The 23,603-nt window shown below is 42.9% G+C and overlaps 1 protein-coding gene across 2 annotated transcripts in view; it reads left to right on the forward strand.

The window, feature by feature from the left end:
* The window catches only part of zfpm2a (zinc finger protein, FOG family member 2a), a 117,741-nt gene that overhangs the window by 26,497 nt on the left and 67,641 nt on the right, over nucleotides 1-23,603 (forward strand). For both annotated transcript variants that reach the window (XM_034611911.1, XM_034611912.1), the window contains exons 2-3: nucleotides 6,890-7,048; nucleotides 13,955-14,056. In XM_034611911.1, coding sequence (XP_034467802.1) covers nucleotides 6,890-7,048; nucleotides 13,955-14,056 — 261 coding nt within the window. The remainder of the gene's footprint in view (nucleotides 1-6,889; nucleotides 7,049-13,954; nucleotides 14,057-23,603) is intronic.

Below are 23,603 nucleotides of genomic sequence, written 5' to 3' on the forward strand. Positions count from 1 at the left end.
AGGCTCCCCATTAAATTCTTTGAACTGACGCTCGACTAAAAGCTATTTGTTGCAGAAGCAGTTGTAGCATTTCCGGCGCTGCTCTTCCAACCACCACAGTGAGGCCGCTGAATGTGATGAATGCAACGCTTTTCAGGTTAAACAGCAGCGTCTTATTAAGCTCTGACTTAGACACAGTGAAGTGCTCGCTGCCTCTGCAGGATGAAAACTCCCTCAGCCTCATCAGAGCTGCTGGAGAAAAGTCTTTTCTCGCCACTGTTAGCACCTTCCAGCAGACTTTTTACTTAGTGGAGATAAAGTGAGCCAATATGAGGTGAGCGTGCTGTAGACAGAGCCTCCACTCGTCTGCAGACAAGCCAATGGCTGAAGATGGATGCCCCCACTTAACCATGATAGCTCCCTGGAGGAGCCTCACTCAATGGCTTCATTAAAAGTGAACGTTCTAGTGAAAAGCTCGCTTATAAACCAGTAATTAAGACCACACATATTTTACCCGCTTTGTTTCAGCTGTCACGTCCGGTGTACAGGCACATGGTTAAATTTTATTTCCTTAGAAGTAACAGAATGACACTAATAAATCACTCAAAAGAGGAGAAGCAAGTCTGTAACAGGAAAGGCAGTATACTAACAATTTAAAACAGCATTTTAATATGTTCGATGCCCCTGCAAAGCAAATGTTACCATGCAAGAGAGGCATTAACTAAGCCCATATTACTTGGAGGACAAGCTTTGTGACTTTTATGGACCAGACGTTGTACCAGTGTCCACTTGGATGCACGTGTGTGTGTGTGTGTGTGTGTGTGTGTGTGTGTGTGTGTCTGTAATCTCCAGAGAGACAAGTAGAGGCAGTAGAGTGAAGCAGGACCCAGCTAACTCCACAGAGAAACTGGCTGGCATCTGCTGAAGCCCTCGGGCACGCTCAGAGGTGCCTCCAGCATTTTAATGGCATAGTCAAATGCCAGCATGTTTTCATGCCATTCCAATTCAAATTCATTGGATAAAGAAGTAAGCGTGTGTTATTCCCCTTCAACAGTCCAGACAGAAACACTGGGCGCAACAACACAGAACTTAGCAAGTCTGCAAACATGTTGGGATCCAACGTTGTGTCTGATTGGAGTAAGATACTCCACCGAATTATGTTAAAGCATTTGAAAATGTGAACAGAAATAAATCAGAACATTATTCTGCATCTGGGTAGCATTTTCAGCAGCTCCGCAGACAGTGATAGTGATACCGTTTCCCGGTCGTCAGGCGTGTCTGCTTCTTACTGCACCAAGCAGAAACGTACAGTTAGTGGGTCATCTAAATGCATGATGTCATCAGATGTCATCTCTCGTGCTGCAGCCTCACAGAGGAGATTGTGTGTTTCCCATGTGCGTGTGCGTTCTACAAGGATGTGAATACATTTATTCATCCACCCCCGATGAACACGCCCTCCTTCCCCCCTTCTTTTTTTTTTTCACCACAATTTCCAGACGAGCGTTGGTGCTGAGTTTTCAAGCAGTTTGTTGACTGTTGATTGTAAGTGCCCAAATTTAGGAAGGCAGCCATTTCTAATCACGAGAATTACATTGCTTAGCAACCGGAAAATCAAGTTAAACAATACCATTGCTTATACTTGGTCACAGACTGCGGCTCTGAGAACACATCAGTCTCCAGTGAAGCTGCTCCACGCTCCTCCCAGCACACACACAATCACACAAACACACACACACACACACACACACACATTTACACACAAACAGCCCTTCACAGAAAGAAATATACAAATGGTAATTTACTTTTGACTTGTGTTACAGCATTAGCTCCACATTTAGTTTGATCACAGTGTACATCGAGGAAAACGGCTCCTTTTTCTGAAACATTTACGCGGTACGAAAAAAAGATGATTGAAATGAGAAATTCCTTTGAGGGTTCCTGTAGCATATTAAGCTATTAAGAGTTGCGTAAATGGTATCTATTTCATTACAGTGATCAAGGATTAAATTAGAGGCTTGAGCCCTGTAACATATACACTCTGTCTCCTCTAAGGCTGAGGGAGCCCTCTGCTTCCCAAAGGTCATTAGAGCTAAGGAGAGAGTATGGCCCCCAGTCTCTCCTCGCCTCCCTCCACTTTCTCCTCCCTCGCTTTCTCTTCTGTCTCACACTTCCCAACCCATCCTGCAAGGAGACAGGCTTTTTTCTCTCTGTTTCACATTTTTTTGTCAGAGAGCAAATGTTTATCCATTTTTTTCTCCAGCTGTGGGGGTAAACATGAGCCTACCTGGCTCACAGCGTAGAGCCACTTGCAACTTGAGTCAAAGTCTACATTTCTATAATTCCTCCCACGCAGAAGTTTTAAGAGTCCTGCAAAGTACGCGTGTGTGCTCACCTGGAAGTGAGGAAGGCCCCGTATCAGTGTTGGCACAAAGGGCCAGTCACACGGAGCAGAGCTGGCAGGGATTGAACGGCGTGGCCCTGTTGGATTTTAGGGCTGCATTATGCATTCATGTTTAGTCTCAGGTGCTACGTTTTATCCCCAGGCCAGCTTGGACACATTTTCAATGAGCCTTTTGGATGAAAAACTGTATAGGTGGGAGCAAAAATGATTTCCATGCTTATAGAGATCTGCCGCTTTGTTCTGTCAGATTCAATTACCTCACCTCTAATTAGGGAGCTATAGAGGAGGCTGGGTTTGTGATCCACACATCACACTGTGGAGCCTGCTGATAATGCGAGGTATCGCTATCACAGCCCGACCACAAGCTCACCACATTGCGGACGGCTGACAAGGCACGCCATGAAATTAGCAGTCAGTTATACAGTTTCGCTCATACACACGTTTGTTTAGAGCTCTGGTTTATTTCAAAAGTTTGAGTTTCCGAGACAAGGTTGGCACATCTGTGTGTTTTTCCCCCCCATGTTCTGTTTTAGTCGACTCAGGCACAGACTTGTGTGTTTTCCTGAAAGATGCCCACTCCACCACCTCTGTCCGTAATACTCCTCTCTTCCCTGCTCCCCTTCCTCTGTGACTCATTAATCCTCTGTCCATCATATGGTCTCAGAGTATCACCCCATTTTATAGACTCAGTTGGGGCATTACCATATCCCTCTCTGGAGCTCCACTCCACATGGCCGATCCCTATCAGACAGAGGCCATGCCATGAACAAAAGAGCCACTGTGATCAAGCCTGTATTCAGCTACCAATGTCTCTATTAGCATTGGCTGCTCCTGCCTGCTGCTCCTGGTGCATGACTGTTTGAACAGGGCTGAGATGTCTCGCGCTGCTCAGCAGAGGAAGAGTGTGATGATTGTGGATGAGACAGTTCAGAGTGGAGGGAGCGGGTGACAGGGCTGCGGGGGTGTGGGGATATCTGGACACTGACCCAGATTGAGAAGAAGTTCAGACAGGTTGCAGTTTCACAAAACGTCCTTATAAAGTTGAGTAGATAGTGTCATTGTGCTGGGATGATTTTAGCTCCTCTATAAAGTAAACCTTGTGGATTAGCACGCGACTGAACAGAACAGCTGCTGGGCTCAAGGTTACAGATAGTTATTATAGGTGCAACTATTCTCTTATAATCTAATGATTATTTTTCACGGTTAACTGATTTATTATTTAGTCAAGTTCAAACCGTTTTGGCTTGTGACCTCAGAGAAGTGAAGTGAAGTGTCCTTGTGAACCCTCATCACAGGTTAATGCTTTAATGAAGAAAATGAGCAATTAAATCAAAGAGGGATTGTTTCATCTCAAGGTCTTTTAGAGGCTGGAATATGTAAAAATATCCAGGATTTCACCAGAGAAACGGCAGAAATCAAAGATGAAACATAATTGTGTGTTATATTTGTTTTGATGTACTTATTATCATTATTAATGTTTATATCTCATTTTATTGGTGCACCCTTATTTATCTTGTAACCCTGCCTCCAGGGTGTGAACACTCCGTTCAAACCTGAGGACACATGGTCCTCTGCATGTTTTGTCTGAGCAAAACCCAAAGGAGTTCAGTTTTAAATTATAAAAGATATACAAAAGTACAAAATAGTGGCATGTGAGAGGCTGGAGCAATTGACTGCATTGTTTGCTTGATAAATTAAATCAGTCAATTAAAAATCATGGCCCATAATTTTCACCTCAATACAAGACAAAATTGTTTTGTACTCGACAGGGGTTATATTCAAATCGTAATATAACAACATTTAAAAAACAGAAAAATCATTAGAAGATGGTGGCGTCTTTTTTTCTTCTGTAAACACTGTGGAAGTTTGAGACGCCCACTCGGAGCAGAGCAGTCTTCTCTGATTACACTGACGGAACCAAACAGATGCAGTTGGTTGAAAACGAGAAGAAAAAAAACGCCCCACAGATTCCCAGGGGATTTGTGGCTTTCCAAAAAACAGTGTTTATGCTGTGCTGTCACCTCCCATTCAAAATTCCTTGGTTTTACAAATTTGTGCGTCTGTTGTGACGAGCGCGCCTATTAAGAGTGGGCTGCTCCGTGGTGAAGTGCAATGCGGACGCTCTCCCCGCCGTGCCATTGGCCATCTAAACTCCGGAGGAGGCCTGATAAGAGGGTGAAGCGGCAGACATTCCTCTGGCCCAATTCGTCAGCAGACCCTATAGAAATGCACCAACAAGCGCGGGTCACACAGTGAATGTGACAGGATTTTAAACAGTACACAACTAAATATAGCAGGAACGCCACTATCAGAAAATGAGTTAGGAGTGTGGTGCTGGTCGTTTAGAAAGTCATTATTCTTATCATTGCTGTCTCTGAAATAATTTCAGGTCTCTCCATGCAATGAATACTGTATAATAAACTAAACACGTGAGAATGCGAACAAACTTTGGTAATCTATGCGGTTCCCCAAGAAGTAGCCATCGGACCCCCTTTAATGTCTCCAACTGGGTGGAGCATTTCATTTTTCCATATTCAGCACGGCCTCCAGTATCTCTATCAGTTTGAAAATGCTCCATTTAGTTACTATCTGTTGGAGTGGGGAAGTGAGATGCCCTTATTCTGAGTCTATTAAACCTCAGCTCTATCTCATCTTATCTCCCTAATCTTTGTGTCTTATTGACCATGAAGTTTATCTTTAATCTCCCTTTACCCTTATTATCACACAACACTGTAGGTCTATTTTCTATGGTGCAATGGCGCTGCTGTATTTGCCGGCAACAGAGGAAGAATCGTTTAGTTGTACACACAGTTCTTATTCAGCTGTGTAATGGAATGTGTACAGAGCGTGCGTATAGAAATGTATTTCCCCGCTTTCTTTCACACTGTCTTCAATTGGCTTGGCAGGAGCTTTTAACGGCAGTCATACAATCTCCCCTTGATACTGCGATATTTATCTCCCGGTATCATCTTAAGCGATGGTAGACTCATCGAGTCACTTCACGCTTCACTTCACTCCTCAGCGAATCAGCAGAAGGCATCAGATAAGATCATAAAACTGTATCCTAATTTAAAAGCAGCACTGTGGCTCCACAGTGTCTATTAGAGATCTGTGTGCTAATTCTTTTCATGTCCGGGGCTCCTGCAGATGTAGGCTTCTACAAAGGAGTAATTTATAAGACTAATGAAAAGAGCAGGCAGTTTGTGGACATCAGGGGGGTCTTTTATGGGGCTCGGTGTGGGAAGAAAGAGAAACAGGAGAGGCACACCAGCCCCATTTTGTGAACTGAAATTATTGCTTTATTAAAGCTGAGGGGCTCACACCCTCTACAATAGAACAAACATGCTGAAAGGTGTCGAGAGGATATCAGTGCACTCTGTTTGAGCTCCAGGATGATGCACAGGAGGCTGCAACATAGCTCATGTGTGACAGGCAGAGACGGAGACAGCATCCACATCTAGCAGGCAGCAGTGGCAGCACTTTTGATATGATTATTCAGTTTAATCACGGCTCATAATACTTGGAGGACAAGCTTTGTGACTTTTATGGACACATAAAAACATTTTTTTGTTTTTGCTTGGAGTGAGTTATTTCAAATATAAACTAACCTTAAACTTGAAGTGTTCCGTCGCTTCTTTGCTATGGTAATTCATGTGCTGACATTGTAGACGTGTTTTGTGGGAAGGAGAGGTGTGCAAGATGCACATTATCTTAATAACATTCAAATGCCGGGTGAGATGTTTTTCTAATACAATTCAGGTAGCAGTACAGTAATTCCATCAACGCCCTTGATTGAAGCAAAATGGTAATATGCAAATACCAAAAGAGATGTACAGCTACAAGCAAAACTCCGAAATCATTTAGATTTAAAGAAATAATATTGCACAGAGAGGGGAAAAATTAATCACACGGAAAAGTGTCTCCTTTAAGATTGCACTGGTGTATTACCCGGAGGCATGGAATGTAAATGGAAAATCAACATTGTACCCTGTGATAAGGCTAACAAATTAATAAAAGTATTTTTCTTTCCTCCTCCCATGCTGATGCCTGTATGAAAAGTCTGGAAAGGAACTTTTTTTTTTTTTCCTCCTTCCCTCCATCTGTGTGAGGTTTTGTTTTGCAGGTAGCAGGATTAACATCACAGCTCACCTTGGCTGCATGTCAGCTTGTTTTTCAGAGAGCACACAGTCTCAAAGGGCTTTTTCAATATGCTGTAATGGAATGAAAATAAAATTGGAATGAAATATTAAGGTAAAATAATATTCTTTATTGACATGGCTTTGTATTTGTCTATACTGGATGTCTGAACATAGAATACATAGAATACAGTGCAGTGCTGCGCTTTGAATTACTTTGCAGTATCGCAACAAAAGAAACAAAGAGAGGCAGAAGTTCTTTTTTTAATGAAAGCCTAAAGGATGTGATGAAACTGCTGAACATCTCCCTTATGTGTGTATGCATGTGTGTGTCTGTGTGTGTATGTGTGTTTGTGTGCGTGTGTTCCCTCAGGTCCTCTAGAGGATGGCCTGGAGGAGGAGGAGGAGGAGTGCGTCTCTGAAGAGAATGAGCTCTTGGCCAAAGACGAGTTCTCGGCGGAGGAGAACTTCACCGGCGAGTTCGAGACTGAGAACATGAGCTGCGAAGATATGGAGTACTTCTGCAACAAAGGTGACGATCATGTACTTATTCCACACTCCATAATTCCAGAAACCGTTCTCCGCAAACAGTGTGTGGTTTTCTTTTTAATGTCTAATATGAGACAATATGTTGAGCAACCCTCGTGCCAGGCATCAAAAATAAGTTTTACTCCTGCCAATGGCGTCTAATAAAATTCGTCAACATGCTCAAATCAGACCTGGCAGAACTTGTGTCCGTATGAGAATTCCTCCCGCATCACCGCCTTGAGTTGAAACTATCCATTTTGATATTTGATCCCAGCAATCCACTCAAGAGCAGTGGTTTGATCTGAAAGTGGGAGATGGCATCGGCGACACCGGCTCTCCCTCTGTGATAGTGCTGTGAAGGTGTGCTACGGTACACCAATGCACTGGAGAGCGTAGCACTTCCCTTTGAGCCAGCGCTGAAGCTCTGTGAACACTCAGCAGCACCTGCTACTGCTCGGAGGTCCAGCACTATAAAGCACAGCCAAATGCGCCCGAGTCCTCTTTGAACTCCAATTCAATTAGATTGCTTCTTTGTATGTTTGTTTCATTTCGGTCACACCTTGCCATCACAGGAGCTAATTTGTGGCCTGCTCCAGGTTACAGTGTGAAGATGACAGACTTGTCCCTCCTCCCCTTCCCCTAAGTCCCCCTCTCCTCCTACCCCCCGGTTGCGTGGCTTTCGCTACCCCAGGTGTCCCCACTCTTACAGGCTCGCGGATGCCATAAATTTGACTTTTTAATGAAGAACCTATGCTTTGAATGTCTGCCTCTTCTTTCTCCTTTCAAAGGGAAATTTGTTTAGAATTATTTCTTCACACTTCTAAACTGATGTGCCTCGTGGGATTACATTATTGAGGGAAAAAAAAAAATCTTTCATGTTTCAGGTGGGCTATGCCCCAGTAATCGTATCAATAATGTTTTCCTTTTGTTCTCTGGAGAAAGTTGAACGGCACAATTGTTCGGAAATTGCAATTACCAGCGACGCCTCGTTTGCTCTACCCTTTGTCTCCTTCGTAATGTGTCCTTACTCAAACTTCAAAGTACAATGTATGGTCTTGTAATAACCCAGTAGCTATGAAATAGGGGGCACAGTACATATTGGTGGTTACAGCAAGGAGAAAAAAAAAGTACAACTTCTGGAAATTTTCAAAGAGCCTTGTCAGAGTCGTTCGAAAAATTCCCATTGTTTTGGATAAAACCATATGAGGAACTGGGCCTCAAATCTCCTGTCTGTTCCCCGTGTTTATGAATAAAGTCAACACTAAATAGTAATCCCAAATGTCAAATACTACTTTTATGGGACACTAGTAATCTGTTCTTTTTCATACACCAGCCAAGTCAGATTTTTATTATGACTCTGCTATCTAAGCTTACAGTAGCTAAGTCTCCTATTGCCTCCTAAGACCCGAATGATGTACAATCCAAATGTCCCTTTTCCTCATGCCACGTTGTGCGCAATCATCAGGTGTAGTCATTTTCCCCATGATCCCTTGCTCAATTAGATCTATTTAAAACCAATGTCGGAGTGGCTTAAATTTACCCCACTTCTGTGAAACTGCCGTGAATTAAACAGGACGCAATCCTGGCGGCATTAAATGGTTTAAGTGTGTTATTCCTCGACTATAGGAGGAAAAAGAGAGCCCCTTGATTAACTAAACCCTCTCAAATGTGATGGCGTGCTGTAATTAGCCCTGTGCGGACTTGAACGTGGATTTTAAAGCAGCCACTCATCCCATGGCCTTTATCTTCGGCTGCTTCCCGGAGAATACGGTCTCCCGTGTAAGGTTCCTCCACTGAGCAGTGACTCTCTGGTCTTAGCTTAGCCTTGTATCTGTGTAGTCACTCTCTGAAATGGGCTTGTCAGGGGGACCTAAAACCTCCATTAAAAGTTTCAGTCTATAATAGGTATTAAAAAGCTGTAGGAACACAAAGAGGAGTACCAATTTTCATTAACATATGAAGCACTTATTAACTTTGATCAGAGTGCGGTGAAGTAGTAAAGCCGCTTAAAGGCGCAAAGGTCAAGAAGTTGAATGCCACCAAAGACTCAGTCATTTGCCTTACCCTTGCAGAAAAGGGACTCCCCAGATAAGTGCATGGAGCACCTTGATGTCCCATCTTGGTCTCGGGCTTGGGAACCTTTAAACTGGGTGATGTTTGGCTCTATAACCTGTTCAGTTAATGGTGTCACGGCTCTCGTTGGTTTTGAGTGTTCTCACATGGATGTGGTTTGTGAAGTGCCATCACATAGAGGAGCCTGGTAGCTTAAAATTAGCAAAAGATGCTCTAGGCAATCTCACAGAATCTCACGTAATAATAATATAATTATTAGAAGAATACAGTGGAACACTGAAAGAGTCCATTCTGCATGATTAGTGCTTTTACTATTGCTAAGCAAGACTTATTTGGCAATTTGATGATATCAAAATATTTTCCTGCTTCGGTTTTACTACTTTTGAATTTCTTCCAACACCAACCTTCAGATTTATTTTGTGATGCCTTAGAGGGCTTCTGAAGTGTGAGAACCACTGGTCAATATTATCCATAATAGCCAACACCAAATAGCGCAGACCTAAACTATTACAATTAGAATTGTGGCACTAATCTACCATTAAATGTATGAGGAGTCCTTTGTCAGGGACACTCAGCATAATGCCTCTGAAACACCATATGGGGGTGAAATGAAGCAGCTTGGCTGAACAGAGAAGGAACACAGATTCAATACACCTACACTCAGAGGGGGTCTGCCGACATAGCAAGAGCATTGTGAGGAAAAAAAGACTCATATCATAAGAAATAACCTTGACTTTCCTTTGTGATTAAAACAGAGTCTTACCTCAAACAACAACTAAAAACCTCCTGCTCAGTCACTCTCGCATTTATGGGGCTCTGCTTGTGAAGAGCCCACATTCCACAGCAAAGATTTATACACACCTGACTCCATAATTGTTGGAAATATACACTGGGTTTATATACTATGTGTGGCATCTTTTTTTTTTTACTGAAATTGTGAAATTTCACCTTGCAGTTTTACCCCCTCTTTTATTGTTGGCTATCTGTGAAGTTCAGCACAGGGTGTTGCCACAAGCTGTTCCCTCTCTGCGTTCCAAGTGTTGTCTGATGACAAATGACTTCCTTAGTTAGCTCTGACAGTAAATTTACATGTCATTTCATGTGTGTCATTTCCTAGATGTAAAACATCTTTTTGTTGAGTTAGATAACATGAACATTTTCAGCTCAAACTGCTTGATTTTGCTGCTATAGCGAGTGTTTATTGGGTGAGTGTCAGGATACATCAAGGGCAGCTAAATGTAAAAATGTGCACTCTTCTGCACCGCTCATGTTAAATTACGGAGCTACAGTGTAGTGACAAACATTTTATCACAGCAGAAGGGACAAGTGAAAGCTCAGGACTCCACAGTCAACATTGCGACGAACAAACCCACCTTGACCCTTCAAATAACCTCTCAGTGGGTAATTTGAACCACAGCAGTCAGAGCCTTACAGTAACAAACAGAAAGTGCAGAATTAATTATGCCACTCTTTGTGTAACACAGAAGTAATCAGAATCTCCAGCAACAGAGGAGGAAGATCTCCTTGGCTCTTTTGCCACTGCTGCCAGTGCCCAGAATGGTAAATGTGGAATTTTAATGCACAGTTGATGCTGGAGAATATGGGGAAATGCTAATTTGTGGTGCGATAAGATGAATCGAGTCATCCCTTTAGCCCCATTTGACTCAGTGGAGGAAATTAATCATTAATGTTTGTTAAGTATGACAATCTAACTGGGCCAGATCTACATGCTCAGAGACTGAGGCAGAGCGAGATAAAGACCCAGGCTGCAGACAGGGAGGAAAACTGCCAGATTCTGTAATGATGGGAATTTATTGGCATTTAAAGAGACAGTGGCAAAGCATTTCACTAATAGCCTCCCTCCATTGGAGTGCTCTGCCTGCCACAAATTGCATGCAATTCAAACCTATTTTTCAGATAGCAGAGAAGTCTCACAGCTATGCTTGACTTTGGTGAAAAAGGTTGCTTCCTGGAATTGACTTTATCTGTTGCAGCATAATCTGCATCAACAACCAAATATGCAATATCAACTGACTAACACTACCACTGCTGGGGGGACCACCCCCCCCTCCACATAAAATTACATTCTGAGCTCCAACAGTAGCAAGATTGTGATGGGTTTCGGAAAGTGGCAGTGGGTTCAAGTCATTGAGTCTAGAACTCAGTAACACATAGAACTGTGCAATCCCATACGAAGATTTAAAACCACTTATACTCTATTTTGCAGAAAGCGCGACCTGTCTCTAGACTCAGTGGTCAGGATTAGAGCTCTCAGGGCTCCTTAAAGTCACATGCCAGAGATTGACATTTTCAAGGGCTTCTTTGGCAGATACAATGCTAAAAGGGAGAGAAAAAGCCAATATGACATTGTTGCTACCTTGCTCGAGGAACTGTTTGTGTAAATCGCCTATAAGCTTATTGACCTGAATGTGTGGCACGCTGCGTGCGACTGCGATTTGGCTAGAGAGCTGTCCTTTGATAGAGCAGCGATAGGGCTGATTTTAACAGCTCACTGGCTCCTCTTGCATGCCCGCCAACCTTGCACCCAGCAGGCCACCTCGCCTCCCCAGCCCTCCCCGTCCCTTCTGTTCTCCTCAGCCTTCCCTCGCTCAACCTTAAGTATCTCCGTTTGATTGCGGAGGAAAAGAAATCTCAGCCAGATGTAAATTATGATCTAGGCGATAATGTGGATGATGATCACTGACAATCTGTCTCCCTTGATAAGACTGCAGAGGGTTTCAATTCAAACGATAAAAAAGTCTCTTTTTCCTATAGTAGACGTGTGAGTGTGAAATGTAGCACTTAGATCAATTTATTTTTAAATCAGAAAGGTGAAAATTCATATGAAAACATAATAATAGGTCTCCATATTCTTTGTATTCTGGGTTTTTTCAAACTGTACTGTAAGCAAACAAGTGCTGCTCCAGCACTTCTTCCTCTGCCCTGCTTTTTCCTTGTGACATTTGTGCAGGAAACTTCATCAAAGCCCTGTGACATTGTTCCCTTGTGAGGTTGCCGGGGCGATTGTGTTTAAAATGCATTGCAAACTGTGTTAGATAGACGGCAGAAAATCCTTAATCACTGCTTAATTAAGGAATCATCTTGTAGCTTCATTTCCCGGGCTGTAATTAAACACTTCCAATACGTTTCGTTACAGGGCTTAACATGTTCGCCTGAGATCAAGGTAGTGCCTTTAATGTTATCTTGCCAGCTTTTTTTAAACTCCGCTCCATTGGAAGGAACTGTTGATATACGCCTTTGTTATCCTCGTCATAATACGAGCCTAGTATGCTAAAGAGGTTCTCCAGGCCCAGCAATAAATAGTGGGGGAATTTAGTTGAGTGGGCTGCCTGATAATATACTGGGAGAGAGGAGGAGTTGGGGGAGAAATCGCCAGCCCAAGCAGACACTTGCATAAGCAAAACTGGGTCATAGTGACCTCATGTACTGTAAGTAGGACATTTCTGCAGACTTCCCTTGCAGTATCACTTTTTTTCTTCGTACACACCTCTTCTTTTAGAGCGAGGCAGAAAGCTGACATCCTGTTGGCAACATTTTTCTGCTTTCTTTGAAGTGAGCCCTGACAAAAAAATAAAAAATAAAAAAAGCTAAACGAGCAAAGTGTGTGTGTGCTTGATCTGGAGATTAACCTGAGGACAGAGGATGCAGGAGTGTACCACTGACAGTTGTCACTGGAAATGTGATGACCTAATATTCCCGAAATGCTATCACTCTCAGATGTGGTAAACAACCGTGTGACAACAGCATGTATGTGTGTCTTAGGTCTGATGTCTTTTTAAATAAGTCCCATCTAAACCACATCTTAAAATTACATTGTCTTCTTTAAATCTCTAAATATTATAACTGCACATTTCCAGCACTTTTGTAGTGTATGAAGTGTAGTAATCCATTGTGGTAATCCAGGCCTGTCCTTGAAAGTTCACGATTGGGTTTAAAACATCAAAGGGCTGAAAATGATATGGCGACAAAAGTGAAAGAAATGTTCCTCCACAAACTACCACCACATCCCCCCGAGCAGGTTTGTCCGAGCTCGGAGAGACACTCCGCTCAACCACTGTGTCGGCCACAACGGATTTATTTAGAGCACCGCGCTAGGGACACCTACGAAGCACTGATTTATGTGCTTGTAAACTTTGAGTACATACTGTGCTTACTGTAGACTTGCTAAAACATTTTTAATTATAATTTCTTTCCATTAAGTGCATCTAAGAATGCTCAACAGGCTCTGCTGTCAGTGATACGGCTGCACACTAAGAGGCGGAGCGTGTTAAGTAAGGTCTTTACACACTTACATCCAGGAGAGAGATACCCAAATATCCCTTAGCCCGGTCTGTGTGAGCCCCGAGACTGTAAATCAGCCCTACATCCTATAACACACACTCTAGCTCGCTCCACAATAGATCAAAAGGTAATAAATAGCCACCTCTCTCCCACACATTGCTTTCCTTCCTGTTCCATGGGGCTTCCTCCTGTTCCTGCAAGCACTCACAGGAGCTTGTCTCACATAAAAGTGTGCAGCTGGGCCTGGTGAGCTCACAGCAAACATACACAAATAGAACTACATATTCACACAAAGCACACACACACACATTCACAATAGCCACACAACGTCTGATTATGGCACACTCTAATATTACAGGAAAGAGCTGTAAAACTATACGATTTCTGCTGGGATAATATCCAAAGTCCATCAGACTCAGCACATTGCTGTGGTTAATTAAATTAGGTTTCTCAAACATTTAATTTAGCTTGAGTGCGGTTCACTTTGTGTCATCTGTGCTTGACGGAACTTTATTTTATTTTCTGTCTTTTGCAGGAGAGGAAGATGGCAACCGAGAAGCAGGCGAGTCGGAGATGGAGACACAGGGCGAGAAGACCCGACATGCTGCAGTGGGCCCGGACGAATGGGATGGTCCAAGTAAGGACAAGTCTTGTCACTTTCCTAGACAGCCTCCAGGGGCCACCAGGCAAAGTTACTGTAACTTAACTGTAATGCATGTTGCATAGTGGGAGGTAAGATATTGATTTTGGCTTTGCATATACAAAATGAGCAACAGGAGATTTCTAAGTCTTGAGGACAAATGAGTCAGATGTCTACATGCCATATAGCATGCTACTTAAAATTATACATACCCACTATTCCATTAACAGCACCATATTACAAATATCTGCTGGATCAAAGAAGCAGGTTTCTTTTTTTAAAGAATCCAATAATGTAATACAGACACTGCTGTTTTTTTTTCATCTTGTTTTGGTCTCTTACTAAACGCAACTTCATCAGAGTGATGGATAATACATTGAACAAGAATGGTGCTCAGCAATTACTGCTCAGCAACAGCCAGCACCCGCACTGCTGACCACACAAAATATGAGTCATTTTTAATGCATAAAATGACCTCGAGAATTTGTTGCAGGTATATGCATTTGTAAAAAGAAAAAAAGGAGAAAAAGAAGAGATGAGAAAGAGGAAGAGAGAGAGAGAAAAAGGGAGAAAAAAGTGGATTTGGGCAAGTTATGCTCGCTAGCTTGAAGCCCCCCGGGGTGTGTATTTTATACTGACAGTGAATCAGTGTTATCGCACCTATCAGATAATGCATTTATCATTAAATTTCACATTTGCATTTAAATCTGGGGAAGGAAATGAGCATTGCTGGCTAAAGATAAGAGCGCTGGGACGACAGTAATAAACCATCACTGTGATCAGTCAGGAGACAGGGCTGAGGGGGTCAGCTCAGAACTATGGGGGCCGTGACAAAAAGAAGGCATCACATGCGGGAAAAGGCCCCTTTTGGGCAAGAAAATGCTGAGCTTAAAAATACTCCTTTGAAAAGAAGGGATGGATGTAGCATGAGTAGATGTATTACTGACTGTAATTATACGTCCCTCTTCTACTTAGCCATCAGAATGAGAATTAGAGGCTCAGGAACTCGCTGCTGGACAGGCAGCGGAGGCAGAGAGAGGAGGGAGACTTGGATTTCCTGGGAGTGAAGTGTCTCTTGCACGCGGTGAGGACGGCTGAACTGCAGAGGAGGCGGTGTGAGACATGATGTCCATTTTCATGTTTTTACTAAACCACAGCCTTCCAAGTTATCAAGTGACATCCAATCGGAGGACTTCAGCACTCTGTCCTCAAGTCTGTTGCATCAGAAACAGAAAAATGGCACTCAACACATGGCTGCATCCAACTTTAAGAGACGGGCTTTGATATGCTGTGTGGTGGATGTGCACAGGCTTGATCTCTGCAGTCAGGATTATCATAGAAAAACATGTTCCTAATCAACTTGTTACCTCTTATGTACGTTTCTCGACATCGCTATGATATACCAACCAATTAGTGAGTGACTTACACTGAGGCATTCGTGCCTCTCTTCTGTTTTCTCAATGGGCAGCATAGAGTGGGCAGAAATTAATCTTGGCGCATAATAATGCCATTCACTCTCCCATCATGGCTGCCACGAAAGGTCATTTCCCTTTTTAATTTTTCCCATTGTGCTGCAAAAGTCAGATGGGCATGTTATAATTTGAATAAAGAGGGGAATCAGACAATCAGATAGGGACGCTGGAAATGACATGACTTCCTGTTCAAAGCGATTAAAAGCAAATTTATTTAGTTAGAGACTGTCTACCCTTTAATCTCTTTGTAAATGTTCTGATAGTTCGGCATTCAAAAGTTCTTTGTTATTCTTTGGCTTAAGTTTAAGCAGGTGTGATTATGATCACCAACAGATAATTTTTAATCACTGCGCGTGTGTGCATCTGAATAGGATGTGTAATGGCCGTTAACATAAAAAGAGAGTGAAGCCTTTTAATGAGGTGGGCTAACTCGGAACATGCCCACCTGCTTTGGTGATTCTATTGAAGCACCTCCATACCGTTTCCCTTTTGCTGAGTAACAACAAAAGCCTTTACAATCTACATCCTGTAATTGAACTTTTTTTTGTCCCTGCATTTCATCTCCACTTTAGTAGCTCATGTCAAGTGCTGTCCGCGATTGCCCCCTGTTCTGTGATTGTCTTTCTCTGTGGAACAGCAGAGAACCGCACTGAATGACTCACTATTAATCTGATAGCTGGCTCTTCTCTGTTGTTCAGAGCGCCGGGTCTCTGATGTGGAACACCCAGTGAGTTTCCCTTTCTCTCCGCTCGTCTCCGCGACTATGTCCTTAAGCAAATCTGCACACTGATCTTCTGTCTCGTGCTCATTTCTCGTCACGGATGTTCCGCAATCAGCCGCTGATTTGGGAGATAGCGTGTCTATTCATTTTCATGGAGCAGCGATGATACGAGTCTCTCATTCTCTCACACTCGCTCTCCTCTAGGCTAATTGGGAATGGCGTGTGTTAGCTAGCTAACTCTGCTAATGAACTTGTTCTCAGCCTTATCTCAATGCTTGCTCATGTAAACCACACCCCCTCATGAAAGTCATGGAATTCCAGGGTTTGCTAAGAGCCCTGTTATTACGATCGTTGCCATTTCTTCTATTCTGTTAAACAGAATGTAGTTTGGTGCGATATTTATTCATGCATTAGTCTATCTACGATCTCAGCTAGTTGACCGTTGAAACAAGATAACAAGCTGATATTGTCCATGAAGTATTTTACCACCACTAATATGATGATGTTAGGCTGATTAGATTTAAGATATACCTTATGGACGCTGCACTGTTCAGAAATAATTCATTGTAATGCAACATGTACAAATGACGACAATTCTGCATGGGAGGTATTTATCAACAGTGGTTTTATTCAGGGCTTCAGGCTCATCAAGACTTTACAACTATCTCTCACTACAGGACAATACAATAGAACTTTACCGTCAGCCCCAGTGGGAAATTATCTTTGCAAAAATAAAGCGTTATTAAAGGGGCAGTCAACCTATTTATCTGCAGCATGCACAGATGAATATATTGTGCGTGTAATATATTTATTTGTAGCAGCATTAGCCAGAGTTTCTGTCTTATCAGTAGTACAATGCAATACAACTTTATTATCCACCGTAGTGGAAATTCCAGTTATTAAATTATTAAAAGGGCCTTCCACTGATTTCCCAGCTAATGTTTTAGTTTATTTGTCACAGAGTATTACTCAGTCAGTGAAATCAGCTCGACCATTCTAATACTTATACTGACATGCTAATGCATAGCACATTAGAGACAACATTTCAAACTACAATTATTATTGAATTTTTTTATTGAATTCAAGCGATCTTTATCTCTGTCAACAAATATCATTCACATAAAGCATGGGCTGCTTTCCACCAATACTATCTGTAAGAGTAAAAGCACAACAGAAAACATTACTTTGCAGAGGGGCTTATGTGACCATATCTGCCCGTTGGCTGCTGAGGTGTTAAAACTCTAAATCCCCCATCCTTGATGGGTAAAATCTATTCTGTAACTTCACATAATAAATAATTGTGCATTGCTGCCTTGGCATCGTACACGATGACATTAGGATCTGAGATATTGCAGCAAACTCGCTGAAAATACTGCACACAGTTAAGGAGAAGAGGCAGTAGGAGGAGATGAGTGTGACAGAGCGGTAAGTGAAGCGATATGATCACCTTGTCCACAAATCTCCTCTCTTGGCTTTCCCTGATGGCTGGCGTGGCCCGGCTTGCTCAGCTCCCGGTGCCAGCTGGGCAGCAGCCAGGGCAAGGCAGGGGTCAGCTGAAGGAGCGGCCATCTGAGAATCTACCTGACGGTCAGACACAGACGGAGCACAAGCAAAAAGAACCCGCCCCCCCGAAACACACACACACACACCACCCTGAACAACTTCTATCAACCCCCTTCCTTCCCCTTTCAAGACATCAAACAGGCACAAGCTGAAAACGCAGCTTCACTCAGATGTAAAAACTCTTGAATCTCATTTTTGACTCCAGCCAACCCAGAAGGGTCTGTGACCAATCCATCTTCTTCCAGTCTCCCAAAAAAAAAAAAAGAAAAGGAAGAAAAAAAAAACAATAACCGTTTCGGGTTTAATGCACATATGTCATGCTAGGAGAACTGGAGGACCAGATGGCCACGATAGTGTGGCAGGTGCCTCAACAAATGTTTGCGGTTGCCCATGCTGCTATTTATATCATGGTGAAACACAGACACGCAAATATTTGCAAAAGGACAGTGGGCCCTTTTTGTTGGAAGTCAAAGTGATCAGCGAAATAAACAGATGGGATTAAACCTTTTGGGTCACCTGAACTTTAAAATTCCCTCAGTTCATCTAACTAAACTTAGTGGAAAACGGGAAAATACTAAGATGAAGGTCGTACAAAGAAGGTTACAGCGTCTGATTAATACAGTTCCTCCAACTGCAATCACCAGTTCATAATATATTCTTAAATATGTACGCATTTAAGTTTCAACATTTGGCCCCAAATGAACTGAGAGTGAATTGACCAAAACTCAAGCACAGAGGAAAACTTTTAAATTCTTGAGCAGCGACATTCCATTTGAGGACAGTCAGGTTGCTCTCAGTAAACAAGGCATTTTCTAACTCGGTGCCCAAGTCCATTATAAAGTCAGGGTGTCGTCAAGAAAGGAGGGGCGAGCTGAAATGAGGGAGAGAGACAAACGGAGCACCCAGATGCAGATTAGGCTGCGGAAGATGAGGGTGTAAAAGGGATTTAATGGTAGGATGGATTAGAGAAATCCTTGTAACAATGTTAAATAATTATGGTTCCAGCCGAGATCAAAGCACCATTGATTGAACCCCTCAAGCCTTCAGCACACAGAGTCTTGGAAAGCAAAGATTCGTAAACTGGTGCTCAGACCACTCCGGCTGCTCCAGTTAAATTGGATTGGAAATATTAGGATATAGATGAATCCTTCAGGAGGCTTTCGCAAAGCTTTTGTCACCGGAAATGTAGCTTGGGAACGGTATGAAAGGTTTGATAGTGTACTGTCTCGACAGAATCATAAGACGAGGGTGTCGCAGCTGTCTCCACTGATACCTAAGCGTTTTAAGTAGACTTATAGACACACTTGACTGTTATATCAGCAAACTGAAAACTTTCAGCGCAGCCTTTCATTCGAGGTTTTATGTTTTTTTTTCCTCCCCCTCCGTCTTGTAATCAAGAAATTTGGACGTGCATCATGGCAATTCTCCTTTAAGAAAAGGAAGGTTTTTATCTCGCTGCTCCAGTGGTTTATTCAAAGTCTTCTGACAAGTCTCACAAAACATGAATGACACTCAGATTGCTGATACTGATGATGAAAGTCCATCATCAGCCTCTCTGTGAGTTCTGGGCCTTGAGTGATGTAAAATTAAATTGCAATCCAAGTGCCATGTGCAAACATTGTCTGTCTCTTTCCAAATACTTTTATTTCCTAAGATAAGTTGATGAAGGCTTTTTTTTTTTTTACTGTATGGATCACCTGTGTGCAGAGAAAACACCGTGCCTCAACATCACACACATGGCACACTCACAAACTCACAAATGTGTGATTATAATGATGAAATACGCAACAAGAGATTAGACAAATCACTGTACTCCTTTGCTGCATCGCCTTGATGCAAATTTAGTCACTGATCCGCTATACTAAGAGGCTTTATGAAGGAGCTTCATGGTTGTTAGTTATATAATCTAAAATAGGGTAAAATGCAATCACTGTTCTTATCATCTGAAGAAGATGTCACTATATTCAGTTCTAGTTTTGTGTGGCTACATGGGATGTACAGCACACTGAGAATTCCCTTAATAAGATAATTCACTCCCAGCCACTTTGTCTGCATTTCAACCCAATTTGTGTCCATTTAGAATGCTATCTTTTTACTGCGATTACTATTTTAACACAAGGAAGTCCAAAGAATTCGGAGGAAAATGAGAGATGTTGCTAAATCTGAGGCTGAGTTAAAGCGCGGCTGCTGGTGGTGCTTCTGCCCCCGGGGACTTGACACCCATTGCGTCTTTCTTTAGCTCTCTGAATATGTTTGTTCTGCATCGCGCCTCCCAGGGGCTGTAGCTGCACACGTTTTTCTAAGAGGTATCATTGTAATTGGTTGAATTTTTGATGTGTGTATTTAACATTAACACGGAGACGCTCGTGCAGGCTGTGCTATAGGGGATATAATACTGGGTAAACTCTGGATTGCTCAACTGAAACTTACTTGCATGTGGAATTTTTCTTTTGGCCTTTTTTTTAAATAAAACACTACAGAGTGTGATTGAGTGACTTTGGTTTGTAGTTTTTTTTTCATGCATGAATTTGCAAAGCTTTCTGTAAAATCTGGATGCAAGTGCTTCAGATAGTGCTTCGTTTCATATGCATGACATTCGTTCAATTTTCTTTACATTCTTATTCGGCCATAAGAATGCACTCAGTCCCATCCAAACCACATCTCTCTCAAAACCCCGACCCCCTACTCTCTCTTACCCCTCTCTCTCTCTCTCTCTCTCTCTCTCTCTCTCTCTCTCTCTCTCTCTCTCTCTCTCTCTCTCTCTCTCACACACACACACTCTCACACACACACTCATGTGTAGCCTTCACACTGATAGGTATTGATATCCGAACAGTGCCCCTGCATGTGAAGGCCTCCCATTGGTGATGAACAGCTGGGCCCAGCTTGGCCCGCTGGTCACGCCAATTCTACCTCCTTCTGCTTTTTTTTTCTGTTTAGATGTGGTGGGGGGAGGGTGGGGCCCACTTGTCAAGTGAATTAAAATACCAAATAATAGCAATAATAATGATAATAAAAAGTTAATAAAAAATGGCATGTACCTCCCTGATTGTGCGAGTGTTGTGGTATTCAATTATGCAATTTTCATTGGCATATTAATCATCTTTTCAACAAACAAGCCGCTGTTAATTAAAGCAAAGCATGGATAAAGACGTGTTGCCGGATCATCACTCCGTTTATCACCGTGCACAGACCCGCAGTTAAGTAAATTCAGGCTGTGAGATGAATTTCAATCGTCTCCCTGTTTCTTCCTCTGTGCTCTTGTATGTGTGTGTAGTTAACCATTTATTTATGCACATTGTGTTTGGAGGTGGGGTCGCTGACGTTTGATGTCACTGTGTATGGGAAATTGAAATCTTTTTTTTTTTTCTAAATGCCATCACAGCTGACAATGACTCAAACTGTTGAACATAAGTAGATCTCTTAATCACGTGGCAGGTTTTTCAGTTTTTTATCATCTTTTCCCTGCACTGATTTGAATGTAAACCTCTCTTTGATTAACCCCAGTGTTCAGATTAATCAGACTGACTGAGGTTGAATGAATTTAGAACTTCCTCAGCCTCAGTATATGACATCTCTGTACATCAGGACACCTCTGCCCATTCTACTTCTTGCCGCCTCCGTGCCTTCCTCATGGGTGGGAGGGGATGGAGATTATTCAGGATCTGGTAAGATATGAGCTTCTCTCTAATCATAGCTCACTGCCTCTGCTGTCATTCAGTCACTAAATAGAAGTGGGGAAAATGTCTTGGTGATGGGGGCAGCCAGACAGTCATGCAAGCACTTGAGTTCTGCCGGCAGAAAAATAACTCAAGGCATCTGTAGACATGTCGCTTGTCCCTGTCCTTCATTGTGGAGCAACTTTATCAGCGCCAACCGCTCACCCACTTGCAAAACTGTAGGGCCAGTCGCCTCTTAACTTAAACATAAGATCTTTGTGGTTTGAAGCACTCGGCTGCTCTGTGCCCAATGTGGATCTGAAAGGCAAACACGACTCCAGTGTTGCTGTCGCCCATCACAAAATCACACCTCATGGAAAACTTGTTTCTGCTGTGTTAGCTTGAATATAAATGCACTCAAACAGACTGTTGCACTGGAGGAAGACCCCCCCGCCCCCTTCTAAAGAAAAAAAGGAGATGATGGAGAAAGAAAAGAGAGAGGGAGGAAGAGCGAGAGAGGTAGAGGAGAGTGTGAGAGAGAGAGATGGAGATGGAGAAAAGGGAGGAGGAGGAGTGACAGAGGGAGAGAGGGGGAGAGAAAAGTCAAAAACCTCCACATAACAATGCCAGAGAAAAATCAGAACATTTTCCACCGAAAGATGGGCCATTTCCAAATCCTTGTGCCCTATCAGACAAATTAAAGTAAATCAAGCATGAAATGAAGCAGAAGAGCCCGGAGATAAGGCTCCTTTAAGTCGTTTACAGATTAGGACAGAGAGAGAGAGAGAGAGAGGGAGAGAGGTGCATCTGGTCTCTGGCAGTGAAGGAGGCTAGTTTCTCATTTCACAATAGCAGCCTGTGTATAGGATTACTCTCCCCTGTCACCGACATGAGGAGCAGTGGGGGAATAGATGTCCACAAAAAATGTGTCTAAATATGTCCCCTCAGAAATGTTTCGAACCGAAAACCTCTGGTGTGTTGACCAGATGTGACATGTGATAAACAAACATGTTACACGCAGCGTTTGACCCCGGCGCATTGCACTGATTTGTTTGTTATTTCAGTCGCCTCTTCACCTTTTCATATGCTCAAGTGGCATCGTCACCACGAAGCTTAAGAATTCTAATGAATCGAGGATTGGCTGAGCTGCATCATGTGATTGTACGGCTGTCAACTCCTGTGCGTGTGTTAAGCATGCGTCAGATCATGTTTCAGGGGGGCGGCAGGGGGAGGCGGTGGGGAGTTGTACAAATTATACCCTCAAAATGTGATTTTGTTTTAATGTTGCATCGCTCTGTAAACATGCTTGTTTAATATGTACGTCGCACTTCTATTTTCTGTCTTACATCAACAGATTAATTGCTGTTTTATTTTAGTACTCGCAAATAATCAAAACATAATTATGGAGCTAGTTGCTCATGGAGGAACCAGAATTTACAGTGTGTTTGCACACAGGCAGGCACATACACACTCATCTCATTCATGCATGCATGCAAATGCAAGCAGGAACCAAACAACACCCCTCCACCCTCACACACATGCTCACTTACGCATACACACACTCACACACACAGAGGCACCCACACATAGCAAGGGTGCACTGCTCTTTGATGCCGCCCGTCAAGCTCGCTGGATTTTGTTTCACTCCTTTCGTGTATCTTTTCTGGGAGTGATGAGAGGTGGGCTCGGCTGCGGCTCTCTGCTCGCTCCCAGAGAGGCGAGAGCTGGCCCCCGTCACCGGGTAGCTGCTCTCCGAAGCCACGACCTTGACCTTCCCAGCCCAAGTCTTAGGTTTAGCTCCTTTATCGCAGTATCTCCAGGCATTTAAAAATACTCCTGAAACTCAATGATTTAACCCGCTTTTACGCTGTTCACATCAAAACTGGATGAAAAAAAAAGCTTAATCCATCTTATCTGTTGACTGTCAAACTGCTCCGGCTAAAACCTACTCACAAAAGACAACTAGGTCACCCAGGAAAAAACAGAATTCCCCGTTACCCAGGGGAAGTTGCAGTCTGGTAATTGACTTGGGAGGAGATTCAGGAGTACTTTAAAAATAGTCTCCTCCTGAATTAACAACAGAATATGAAGACTCGAAGGTAGCAATGTTAACTTGTGTTCCTTGCTAA

Source organism: Hippoglossus hippoglossus, chromosome 16, assembly GCF_009819705.1.
Source record: "Hippoglossus hippoglossus isolate fHipHip1 chromosome 16, fHipHip1.pri, whole genome shotgun sequence".
NCBI lineage: Eukaryota > Metazoa > Chordata > Actinopteri > Pleuronectiformes > Pleuronectidae > Hippoglossus > Hippoglossus hippoglossus.